This window comes from Lissotriton helveticus, chromosome 8 (genome assembly GCF_964261635.1).
Source record: "Lissotriton helveticus chromosome 8, aLisHel1.1, whole genome shotgun sequence".
In the NCBI taxonomy this organism is placed as follows: domain Eukaryota; kingdom Metazoa; phylum Chordata; class Amphibia; order Caudata; family Salamandridae; genus Lissotriton; species Lissotriton helveticus.
The window spans coordinates 332,708,766-332,722,111 of NC_136069.1; the positions used below are offsets into that span (position 1 = coordinate 332,708,766).

At 46.2% G+C, this 13,346-nt stretch overlaps 1 protein-coding gene across 2 annotated transcripts in view; it reads right to left on the reverse strand.

The window, feature by feature from the left end:
• The window catches only part of ATP8A2 (ATPase phospholipid transporting 8A2), a 1,791,179-nt gene that overhangs the window by 1,200,078 nt on the left and 577,755 nt on the right, over nt 1-13,346 (reverse strand). For both annotated transcript variants that reach the window (XR_013599395.1, XM_078655985.1), the window contains exon 22: nt 12,323-12,461. Coding sequence is in view for 1 of the 2 variants with exons in the window: in XM_078655985.1 (XP_078512111.1) it covers nt 12,323-12,461 (139 nt within the window). In the remaining variant the exon portion in view is untranslated. The remainder of the gene's footprint in view (nt 1-12,322; nt 12,462-13,346) is intronic.

The window sequence follows — 13,346 nt, forward strand, 5'->3', positions numbered from 1 at the left end:
CAGTCCACATAGAAACGGCCTGCAAAGGAAACAGACTACTGTGGTTCTTTAAGGTAAAGTGGCAGCACCACTTAACAAGCAAAGTTGTGTGAGGTGGCACTGCTGACAATAGCTATGGATAAGGACTGGTGTTGCACCATCATTGTACATGCCCCTCACCTGCATTTCAAGCACCTTCCTGTACCATGCCTGCTTGAGCCACTGCAACAGCCTGACTGAAGTGGTGGTTGTAGCACCACTGAGCGGGTACCTGTTGCACAACATGTGACTGGGTAATGAAGCAGCCTGACTGGGTGAACATGATGTAATTGACAAGCTGCAATTTGCACAGATTGAAGCCATGCTACATAGCACAGAACAATTAGGCACACTGACTGCCCGCTGCAGCCAAAATCAGCAAGTGAGAGCGGGAGAGCATTGAAAAGTGTGGCGGCATTTCCACCTACAGACCAACTGTACCAGAATCAGCACACGTCTGTAAATAAATGGCCCCAATTTGAGCACTGCTATGTATTGTATTGTAATTTGCATTATATAGCGCTTACTACCCCTGATGAGGCGTCAAAGCGATTTTTCAGCGAGTAGCACGCTACTCCAGGACCCATAGAGGATTAGTGTTGAATTAGTATAGTGAAACATGCAAGTACATTTTAAATGGTGGATTGGCTGCCCTGTTCACCAAAGAGTATGCTAGGTCCTGTGACCTCACTGCGGGCAGCCAAAACAGTGGCTCCTGGAGCACAGCAGGGACCAGTTGATCAGACAGCAAGACACTAACTACTGCATGCCCCTGGTGGTCTTGAGCAGAGAAGACAAACTGGTTGACTTTCTCCTGAAACAGGAGTACTACATTCCCCATGGTGGTCGTCTGTTGCCACTGGATGCCACCAGAGAATTGCCCCAAATAAGAGGAGACTATTTTACATTTGCAAGGCCCTGCTAATCAGCCAGCAACAACAGTCACTGGGTCCAAGAGTGCGGTGTGCCCCTAGAAAAAAGACTGCTTGCTCAAGCCCAACGGTGCTCGCAGGAGAGACAAGGCCTAGCGAGGCGCGCCCTCAGAGGTGAATGCCCGAGAGTGTGGCCCTCTGCCACCACAGGTGAGAAGAGCAGGGACACGCACAGACACTAAGCAAGTTTTACAGAGAGCATGGTTGCCCGCTAGGAACCCATTGCTCCCCAGAAAAGAAAGGAAAGTAAAGGCATAGCATGGCCCGAATGCAGGAAGAGAGCCTCTACATCTCCACTGCATCAGCAAAGCCCCATGGTGGGCCACCAGAGCCAATCAAGAGAGTGCCCCAACACTGCCATAAGACTGTCGTACAATGGCCCATTACAGGCAGGGGAAGAGTTGCACGACCCCAAGTGGCAAACTGCCACTACCGCAACACTGGGAAGAGAATGTGGCATGATGCCACATCAAGAAGGAACAAAGAGTGACAACCATGTCACCCTGAAGAACCGAACAAACACATGAGCCCTAGAAAGACCAACAAGGGGAGAAGAACGAGGACTCGAACCACAAGCCAAGTGAACAGACAAGACAGCCACCAAAGTGGACGTCCCTGGAGAAAGCTCAATAGGAGAACCAAATGTAAGCCGCAGTAACCGATTATCGTGTCTCTCCCCAACGCTTCCCGCGGTGACCATCAATTCACATGCGTTGGCAGTCTAGATCGGACAGCATACCTGCTCATGACCGCAGATGCCACAGGTGAAGAACAGCCTCAGCAAAGACACAGAGCTAAGTGGCTGCACAGTCCATCCAGTTACCCTCGCTCTGAGCGAATCATCACCACCTGTCGTCCAGGTCTAATGGCAACCACAACCTCACTGCCATATGCATCACTCAATCCAGCTAAAGAGCACTCGACACCAGGGTAGAGCCTTGCACCTGCATAGCACCAAGAGGCTGAAGGATCCCCTGGCAAGTCTTGTCACCATGCCCAGTGCCCAGATGCCTCAAGCAAAGACTCTGTATAGGGACTCCACCAACGCTCCTAATGCACCCCATTTGAGTTGTCAGACACCAACAGCATAACTGTAAGAGCACACACGGTCATCTAACAGTGTGTAAGTGGACATTGATCTGACGGACAGGCTGCCAGAGAGTCCGGACTCCATCGGCGCATCGTTCGTACCCAGTAGTAGCTGGTTAAGTTATGGACATGTGCCGAGATACCCGGGGGCTCCCAGCTGCGCCTGTTCACCGTTGCACCGCAGACTGCCTCTCAAGACCTAGAGACTGTGTGATGTCCCATGTGCATAGTTTATTTACATAGGTTGGACTTTGTTTCAATTTCAATAAAGTTTGGGAGGAATGTAGTGTCGTGCTGGACATGTCCTAGTGTCTCAGTAGGCACTGAGTTTATCAGCCACTCCCTAGAGGGCAGGACACACTTGCACCCCACACCCATTCAACACAGGCATCACAAGTGACGTGACTCTGCAAATAAAAGGGCCCCGGTAACTAAGTATAGCCACCGTGTCTGTGTCTAGTAGCATGTGGGCCTAGGACCCACAACACTACATGGCCCACGCGCCATGGCCACATCAAACTTAAGCATTCAGGGCTAGTCACATACATCATGCGAGGGCTGCTTCTGGTCCTGCCTCCAGTCCTATTCTTGCTGTAAAACACCAAAAAGCCTTCCTAAAACCACATATAAATTATACACGCTAAACCTGTAGAAATGTTTCTTTTACTGGCTGGCACTCGGGCGGGACACACGGAATTAATACGTGCAGACGCGGGAGCTGGCTGACTTTACAAGGCAAATCGAATGAAAAGTTCAGACATTTGGTGGACTGCCTAACCTGTATTAGAGGGTAAAATGACATCACCTCCTCCTGAATTACAGCCAGAAATGAAATGCCAACCCACACTTAAAGGCTAAGTCGTGCATTTAGAAGAACAGACTAAAAAGAGCCATAAGGCTGCTGACAAGCTCCCCTGGGAGTTATATTCATCTGTAAATAAGCGTGTTCTATTCCTACAGCACTACCCAGCGGCAGCCAGCTGCAGTGCAATGAAAGCTGAAGTGCGAGTGGAAACAGGTCTGGCCTGTCTGGGCTCACAGTATGGCCAGGGCGTCAGGAGTGCCTCTGATCTGGCTGCAGATGCAGGGAACTAGCTATGGACATCTCCCACTGTGACCCACCATCCGCGCCGCATTCTGCAGCGAGTACTGTTTAGTGCAAAATCGTTTTATCTGAAGGTCTAATATGCAAAGGAATAGAGAGGAGATAAATATGCTTTGAGCCGTTTTAAAGCTATGTTACAATACAGGAAACTTGAATTAAAATGAAATTCATGGGAGTCAAGCTAGCATAGGGTGATGTACTACCTGTGAACACTGGGTATGCCATTTTACTAATATCTCTTCTTTTAAATCGAACTATTGCACTTCGCAGCACTTCACCCAGTTTAGTGCAGACCCCATTGTATTTGATCATCAAGAAGTAGCATTAGCCATACGCAATATTCCCTCTGGTAAGGCTCCTGGGCCACATGGTGCATCCGTGGACCCAGTGGTCGCAGTGGGCGGGATCGGAAGGGCACGGCGTGCCCCTACTTTTAAAATTTGTTACAGTCCATTCCCCTACTTCTTTTTATTAAAAAAGAATCCCAGGAATGGGCCATACTAAAATGATAGTTGCCTTAATCATTCAGCCGTGTCCCCTGTTTGGTGCATATCGAGGAAGGCCTCAGCAGTGCCCACGACCTCCTCCCCTTCCCCTCTGTATCTGGGGACAGGGGCCTGAAAAATAACACTGAAAGGGCTGTCAGTGGGAAAACAGCTACCTCTGATGGCTCTAATGGTGCAGTGGTTAACAGCTCATTTACTGCCAACGCTACCTGGCTGCCCACACTGTGACCAAAACAATAGTCGCATCAGGAAGCTTTGGTGGCCCGCTCGGACCTAATTTGCCCTTTATTTTCGGGCTCACCCTGACTGACGGACACAACCTCCTGAAAAAGAAGAAAAGGGATTCAGTGAGGAATCAGCTGGCTGGCTGCAAATTTGCTTTCCACCCAGCCAGAACTGGAAAATAGGAGGAAGGCAGGCCCCCAGCTGACCCAGCCCCACCAGCCTCTCCTGGATATTGTTCTGCGTGCCTGCCCAGAGGTCCCCAGCCCCTCCTTTACAGCTCTGCTCTTTTCTCCGCACTGGGGTCTGCAAGAGGAGCCTGGACTGCCTCTGAACTCCATGCTCGCTCGTAAATAAACATCACGTAAGTTGGGAAAATTAAAGAATACCTTGGTGCATTTTTTTTTTACAGACGTTTAATGTTTTACTCCGCTTTTTCTCTTAGGTTATTTAATGTGTCTTATGTTATTAGATTTAATGTGTGCGGCTGCTATGTTAGTGTTCAGGGATGTGGTCTTTTATAAACATAGGAGCAGATTTACAATAACTGGCGCATCCCTGCATATCAGCAGGGATGCACCAGTTATTGTGCGCCACGGCTCCGCCACCATTTACATTGCGGCGCACCATGGGGCAAAAACGGTACAGATGCGTCAAGCATCGGTGCCATAAAGGCGGGGAATTTCTGGAGTTGCGTCGCAAGCGCGACACAGCTCCAGCAATGCTCTGGGGGGCCCTATCTGTACAATGCTGCGTCAATCCTTATGCCTGCTTCAAGAAGGCGCAGGGTTTTGACGCAGCATGGGCTCAAAAGTGACTGAGGGAAATCTTGTAGATTTCACTCAACCAGTTTTGGGAGGCGTTCCTGCGCCGGAACGCCCCCCCCCCCCCTGCGCAGGACGCCCACTTCTGGCGCAGGGCTTTACAACATGACGCATCTCCCAGATGCGTCACGTTGTAAATACCCCGCACCATGGTGCATCGTTTGCGCCACCGCTGCGTCACAAAAGTGACGCGGCGGCGTAAAAGAGGCGCAAGGGGCTTGTAAATCTGCCCCATACTGTTGACCTTTTAATTAAAAAAAATTGCATATAAGCAGCACAAGTTCTGTGACTCCCCAACACCAGAGCCTCTTTCAGACGCCATCCAGGGTCTGGCTGTGAAAACAAATAGGTTCTGCAGCAAGGTCAGACTGGCCATACCCGGGCATGGGACGAGAGGCTGGAGGGGTGGGAAGCTGGTTTTGTAACTGGGGACTGGTTTTGCGGAAGTGCTGCAAAATTAGCCCAGTAACAAAACAAGCATTTGCAATGCAATAGGTTCTCGCATTTACGAAATTTTAAGCTACTGGCATTGTAAATGACAATGCCTTTTATTTCGCTATTTTCAAAATGAATACATAGATAAAAGGTTTGTCATTTACAATGCCAGCATTTAGGACGGACAATGGCATAAGCGAATGGCAAATATGGGCGGATAGTGGGTGGAGCTTCTACTCCGTACTCCTCTAAATAAGCCTTGCAGAGCAGCGCATTCACACTGGCTCTAGGCTCGACCTAACCAGAAGAACTGTGCAGCAAAATGACTATCTCTTAAAAAAACATAACTCACTGCAGTTTTTCTTGTAAACCCAGTAGTTTTTCTGCAACTATAAAAGTGTTAAGACTGATATCTCTGATTGTTTATCTTCCTGCTGGAGATAGATTGGAGATTTGTTCGTTGGTAGTTTTGTGTTTTGACTCATCCAATGTAACACACTGGGGTAATATGCCTGCTGCAAAGAAGGTGCACCATACAGATGGCAGAAAAGTATTTAATGTTTCAAAGTTATAAGTAAATAATGGGAAAGCTGGATCTGTAGTCTGTGGCTGTCATTAAGTCATTGATGATTAAACCCATATTTTATAGGGACCTCTAAAATATAGTTTCTTTTGTGAAATAAACAAAAGATTTAGAAACGTCATATTATTTAATGCATAAAGGTAAATTAACCATCTAGAGATCTAGAAGAGTTAGCCAAGCCGGACAGTTCAAAAGGTACCCTTTGCAGGACACTTGAATACATAAGGCCTATTTTTGAGCAGCTAGCTGGCTGATATGAATGTTTAGGACTACTGGTGGGTTTCCGTGAGTCAGATCAGATTCTCCTGAAGAGTCCCTTTCTCTTCTGAGCCCTGCTTAACCACGTCCTTGCTGTCCAGGAATTCAACAAAGGCACACCTGTGTACAGGAGGAGCCTTGTATTCATGTCCTCAAAAATTGCTCATTGATTTCTGAACAATGAGTGTAAAGCGTTAAGGTAACATGTCGTTCCTGCTTATATTTTGCATGCTTTACATAATCTTGCATTCCCTATGAGTGTTTGCTTTTTCCAGGATGTTATTTTTCTTCAGGCGATGCATAATTTGAATTGAGTCACATCCTGGTGTTTATAACGGGGCAGAATTGGGTTGTAGCAGAAGACAGTGCAAGTTTCTCTCAGTGGGGCAGAAGGGTCTTCGGGGGGATAGGATGTGGCACTATGGCGAGTGCTACCGAATTTGGAACTGGGGAACCTGGTACGGCCTTCATGACTAGTCCACAAGACCACTCTCCTGAGGGAGCACATTCCCCTACTAGACCTTAGAAGGCCCATCTAGACCTTAGAAAGCCTGGTATCTTAGCACCTTGAAGGCCTGTCCACCACAATCCATACAAAAGTTCACCTCCAGTCTTGCAGGCAGGCCTAAAAAGTAGCACAACCTAGAGCAGCAGTGACTGTGTCACTGAGGTCACATGACCCTTGAGGCCAGTCCTCCTCACTCATTGGTGCCTCCATTGGCTTTGTTCTAGCAGTACTGATGCAACTCACCAGGGATTGGCATTACAGGATTTGCATGCACACCAGACTAAGGGGCATGTTTACAAGGGCCTTGCGTCATCCTTGCTCCATGCAACGTGGTACATGCACAACGCAAAGCTCCAATTCATATTTTAAAAGCCGGGCAAAGCCACTTTGCATATCTTGAACTCTACCAATGTTTGAGTCTCATAATTTCAGAATGGATGCTTTTGTAATTCTCATTGCTAACTAACTCGAGAAGCAATTACACAAACTACTAGTAAAATATGTGTATCTCATTCATCTGATACTGCTAAAAGCATCTGTGCAAAACCACTAGGTTTGGGTTGTCTATGTCTAGATACAATAACAGGAAACTAAGAGGCATTCAATGCTGGCTTCATGACATGTTGCGTGAAGCATGTAAAAAATGTAGGAATACAATTTTGCATTGACCTAGGGGCACAGAATGATGTAATCAACAGTGCTCCCCAACACGTGGGGCCTCCTGTCGTAGAATCTAAAGCCACATTTTATGTTCAGAAGTGGTTAGAAAAAGGGAGGAGGAGTGCTGATGAAAGAAACTGCATGGATTGGACACAAATATCTTATGATCCCACTTATATGCGTATTTGTGACATTCTATGATTGAAAACGTATCCCACATTGTTAATGTATTTTAATGTCAATAACTCATATTAGACCTCAAATATACATGTATCTATTGGTTGCATTAAATAATCTTTATAAGCTGTAACTGGTCAGTGAAATGCCAAACATACTAAAAATTGGAATGTTTTGCTCTTTCTAGTCACACCTTTGACTCCGCCGACTCAGATTATTCCCGCCCCCTGATGCTCCGCCCACAGTTCCCCTACTTTCCTTTCCCCACTTCGACCACTGTGTGGACCTCTGTCAATCCAACACTGATTTCTGGGTACCCCTCCTCACCAATGTATTACATTATTTTTGCCAATCTAAAATGCTCCGATCCTTTGGCTGTGTCTACGATAGTTTCCTGTTTTAGAAAAGGGCAATAGGATGGATCCTCGCTATCACAGGCACATTTAATCATACTATTCTGTAATTAGAACAACTCAAGAGTTGTGCACAAAGGAATTCTTGATTGGTTTTCCGATAATAATACTCTTTGTGAAATGCAATATGGATTCCGTGAGTTTTGTGAACAATGGAGCAACACCTACATTTGATCATCTGCAAATATACTATTGCTTAAGACTGCCCTTTGTACCTCGCCTTCATGGATTTAACTAGTGCATTTGACTCCGTCAACAGATCCAAAGTGTGGCAGCACCTTAGAGGTATCGGTCTGGAGGATCCCTTAGTGGAGCTTTTATCCGCACTTCACTCCGACCTATCCACTAAGGTTAGATTTGGGAACTATTGTCAGAGTGCACAATCTTTTAAACTGGAATGGGGTAGGGAGGGCTGTATGTTGGCTCCTATTCATTATGTTTATCAATAGTTTGAATTATTTTTTGATTAGGTTTGGACAGGACACTCCTGTAGTCAGTACCAGGCCGCATCCAACTCTTTCATATGTAGATGACTCTGTACTATTAGCACACAAAGCCAATGGGTTGAAAGCATTAGTCAATATTTTTGTGACCTTTATGTACGACCATGACTTGGAGAACAAATTTACAGAATCACATATAACGTTTTTGGACCAGACAGCCTTTTCCTGGTTTCCCCCCAACTTTTTGCCCCTAATCCTCCTGTTTTTTATGATTTTGTTTTTGCTGGCCATGGGTATGCACACTTTAACACTGCTAACCAGTGCTAAAGTGCTTGGGCTCTCTCCTCAAAACATGGTAACGTTGACCTCCACCCAATTGGCACCTTTAATTTACTTGTAAATGCCTAGTAAAGTGGTACTACCTGTACTCAGGTCCTGTAAATTAAACGCTAATAGTAGGTCTGCAGCACTGATTGTGCCTCCCACTTAAGTAGCCTTTTAAAATGTCTTTGGCCTGGCAGTGCAGTCTGGGTGTGCTTTTTTAAAACTGCCATTTCGACCTGGCTAAATAAAGCTTCTTTCAGGCCTAACCCTTCCTTTTCATTTCATACAAGTAACCCCTAGGGTAGGCACGAACCAGCACGTAGGGCAGGGTGCAGTGTATTTAAAAAGTTGACCATGTACTTTTGTCCTGGAATTGGAAAACTCAAATTTGTTTTTCAATACTGCAAGTTCTACCTCTCCCAGTGCTAATGAAGTTGGGCACTAATAACTAAGGGAGAGGGGCCAGTTAGGTTATTCCCCATTTAGGTTATTCGTCACTTCATTCAATGTGAATGCAATCCCTTTGGAATGTTTTTTAAGTGATGCCATATGGAGGTTGTTGGATCATCAGGCTTGAAATTCAAACCTAAATATTTACAACAATGTACACTGGTGATTGATTTTCTACCTATTTTCCATACCAAAGATTACCTCTTTTATTTGTGGAAATTTAATGCCTTTCGTTTTCCAAGGCTTATCTGTAGACCATTTTCCTTGCAATAGGTGTCCAGATTATTCAAGGAATGCTGCAAACCAATCGCTGAGAAGTCTAGTAGCACAATATTGTCTGCGTACTGCAAAATATGAAGTTGCTGGCCATTGAGTGTCGGTAGGCAGGCCCTTTGGTTTTTCTGCTTGTTCCAGATCAAAAATAAATAAGTTGAATAGTATAGGGGAAAGCCCACATCTCTATTTTAGGTCTTTGTTTATGTACATCTTACTGGAGACTGTACCACCGCTGCAGAGTTTTAGTTGTATCCAATTGTCGGAATACAGAGCGATGATAGGATTCACTATTTTGAATGGAAGGCCCCCCAATTACTCAATTCCTGCCACAAGCTGCCCTAGTCTATACTATCAAAGGCTTTCCTGTAGTCAATGAAACATGCATTTTAGAGCTCTCATGCTGCTAGTGTTTTGTGGACTAGGTAGGCGAGTGCAACAATGTTATCAGTTGTGCCAGTATTTTTACAAAAGCCAGTCTGCAACTACAGTATCAAGTTTGCCTGTATTGCACATTCTTGAACATCCTTCAGAATCAAGGAGGCAACATATTTAGCCTCCTCAACACGTTCTCTTAATAGATTCATATTTCTCTAATCTCTCAACAGTTCAGAAAACTTAATATTAATCTTAAAAGTAAAAACGTGAAGCTTTGTTCATTTTGTGGTTACTGAGATTGCTCTCAGTTTATTGAAGAGAGGTAGCTCAAATGTGAAAAATACTACTAAAACTCAACATAAAGTAATGGGCTGTAATATTTATAAGGGAGAATGCCCAGAGACATTTCTTTGAAGAGTTTTGCAACACTAAAGGAGCCAGTCACATGAACAAGTCACTCAACTACTACAATGTCTGTCTAGAATCGATATTTCTATATTGCTCTGTCAGACTAAAGGCTATCATTTGACTCCATAAACTTGAGCAAGTAAATCATGATGTTAACCCCTTCGCTGCGGGGATTGTTCACCTGCTGTGCTGTGGGGAGTGGGGCGCGCACAGCGCCCGCATGCTCATGACGAGCGCAGCTCATCATGAGGCACGGCGCTCCTGTGCTCATGACGAGCTGAGCTCGTCACAGGTGCATTGGCTCCCGTGGAACGTTCAGCACAGGAGGGGAATTCTCCCCGCACCTGAGCGTTCCACGGGCCATGAAGAGCTGAGCTCGTCATGAGCACCGGAGCGCCGTGGCTCATGACGAGCTCAGCTCGTCATGAGCATGGGAGGGGTTAATCAGTCAAAGTGGCCTGACCAGTAGCTCCTCCACCCGGTTCCCCCAAGCTTAAGGCCTAAAATAGAATCATCACTTTTAAGTCTCTTATGCAGTCTCCAAACATCAACAGACAATTGACCCTCCCAAGACTTGCTATACCACCTTTAACATATGAATTCATTGGAAGGTTCTATCAGAGGCACATATTAAAATCATAATATGACATCAGTCATGCAAGTATTCACACAGGAGTAATCCGCTGCAGGAATATGAGTCTGACCACATGGTCACAGGCTTGAATCCCGTGGGTAGACTCAGAGTTTCAACAATAAGTATCATTGGGTTAGCTAACAAACATCCATCATTCAGTGACAAGATACTCTATAACAGGTGAAAAAGTAATTTACAAACACAAGTTATTTTACATGGCAGTAGAAAGACAAAGGGCATGCCATAGGTTTTAAACCATGAACTTTTTTCTGTGGCCGGCTAAGTTGCGGAAGATGGTGGACCCAGCCTGAACTGCTCTAGCTGACCGTCACCCTTATCCAGCAAAATCCTGCACTGGTGAGGCTGTTGGAGGAGCGGGGCCCTGTTGGTGCTACAGTGGTTTGGCCCCCACCACACTGGAAAGGTAAAGGTGCTGCTAGTGTGTCGAGGAGGAGAGCCTGAAGGGGTTTTTACGTGCAAGGGGAGTCCCCCAAGCCCGCCTGAGCAAATATAAGTAGTTGGGAACACCCAGCGGGGGAACGTGCTCCAGTGCAGGTCAGGCTCTCCGATTCTGATTGGCAGTGCCCTGCGGAGATGGAACAGCAGTGACCTCGCTGCGAATGGCAAGTGGCCTGTGTGCCTGACTGGGCTGCGCTGGGCAGAACGGAGTGTCAGCTAGACTGTGCACATCGCAGCAGCTGGAGCCATGTGGGGGTCAGCTACCACACCCCAACATGCCCACTGGGGCACTGTGTAAGGACCCTGAATGCACACAGCGTCCTTGGCCCAATCTGTGAGGCCTAGTGGCTGACCACAGGACTCAGCCAGAAGGGCAGTGAGAACCCATGCAGCCGTCTCTTGGGGACCTTCGCCGATACCCGTCAAGCCCACAGATCCTGGGGTCATGTGGGCTTGTGAGGCCATCCGGTGGTGCTGTGAGAGGTGCATCTTCAGATCACCCCACCAAACTGACGGAAGGAGCAAGCATAGGACAGAAGGCTTCACGTTCAGGTTGGCTGGTCGTGATACAATGCTGCGGAACATACAGGGCTAGCAAGCTTCTCAATGACGGCACCGTCCCACAACGAGGGCCCCATTCCACAGACATGATCCACAGAAAGCACTATTGTGCTGTTACTAGACATAGAACTAGGACAATGCAACAGAACTCTGGCCTCTAACACCACTTCCATTCTACCACCGAGATCAACACGCAGCCCCGACAGTGCATCTTAACACAGCCCCACAACCCATGACAGCCATAAATTTCAGCACTGAAACATGCACCCACAGCTCTGTGAGTCTACCTACATCCTCAACTGGCGAACCCTTGCTTCCCACGCATGGGGAACCCCCAGCTGTTCCAATGCAGCTCAGTCCTTATCAGCAGCACCCCACTCATACACTCCGCTATAGTAATTGATACTTAATCTGCCTTGCAGGACTCCTGCTGTTTCATTACTAGGAGCTAAGCGTAGCTCTCTCCACTCATCAATTCTGACCTAAGGCTGAAAATGAATAAATATCAAGTTTCTAAAAATAGACAATGATTCAGTAAATAGAAAAATGAAGATTTGAGAGATTAAAAACAACAAACAGATCTGCATGGACTAACACAAGTTTGTTCATTGAAAGCAATGCATCATTTTAGAAAGTACTCCAGCAAACAGACATTCTGTTACCTATGTTGATTGCGGTTTCCTGTTTGTCTCCTGTCAGCACCCAAATTTTGATTTCGGCTTTCATCAGGGTTGCTATAGTTTCGGGGACACCACCTTGGAGGCGATCCTCTATGGCTGTTGCTCCTAGAAGTAGCAAATTCTGAAAACAGATTGGTTTATGTAACTATCTGGATTAGAGAAACTTGAATGCAGGTGTTTTAAAACAATGGAAGAAAACATTGCTATATTTTCTTAACACTTATAGATCCAAACTCAGTTCACTTCTCATTTAAAAACAGTTTGAAAATACACCCTAAATCAATTCAGGAAACAATCACTTACTAGATAGAATGATGGTCAGTACATTTCAGTTTCTCTCTCTGAAGTTTACATTTCTTTTTATAGGTAATTGTGTCCATAAATATGCTATTATGATCTTAGCTACATTGTATATGTTTAGTTGATTTATTTTGAATTGTGTATGGCACAGATATGCAAGTTAAGTTCCCACTAGCAGTTTGAATAAGGAAAATAGCATTGACAAGGAAATATGTGTGCGTTTATTTGCTTAATTTATGCCAGTGGAGGTAGTGGGAAAGGGCACTCATTTTTGTGGACAAGGCCTCCTCGGTGTGAATTGATTACAACTGCTGAAGGATTCATCACTGATCATTCATTTGCAGCCAGGTTGTAAAGGCGGGGCAGGACTAGGCTTCCCTGACATCGAAGCCGGAGGAAGACTGGTGGCTGCACCTTAAGTGCACATGATGGTTTGGCCGGCCATCTCGTACCGCCCAAACTGTCATGCGCACTTTGCATGTTCTCTACAGACTGTATTGCACAGCCAGGGTGGAGAACATGCCCAGCCCCATGGTGCTCAGACCAATCACAATACTCTTGTAATGCAGTGTTGTGATTGGTCAGGGGATTATGGGAGGCTGTGCACGTCCTGGTTCCTGCTGGAGAAGAGGCGGCGGCCATGCCTTTGACCCCCACCCCCATGCTTACTCACCCCGCCCCCATTGTCCACAACTTCCCAGTTCCC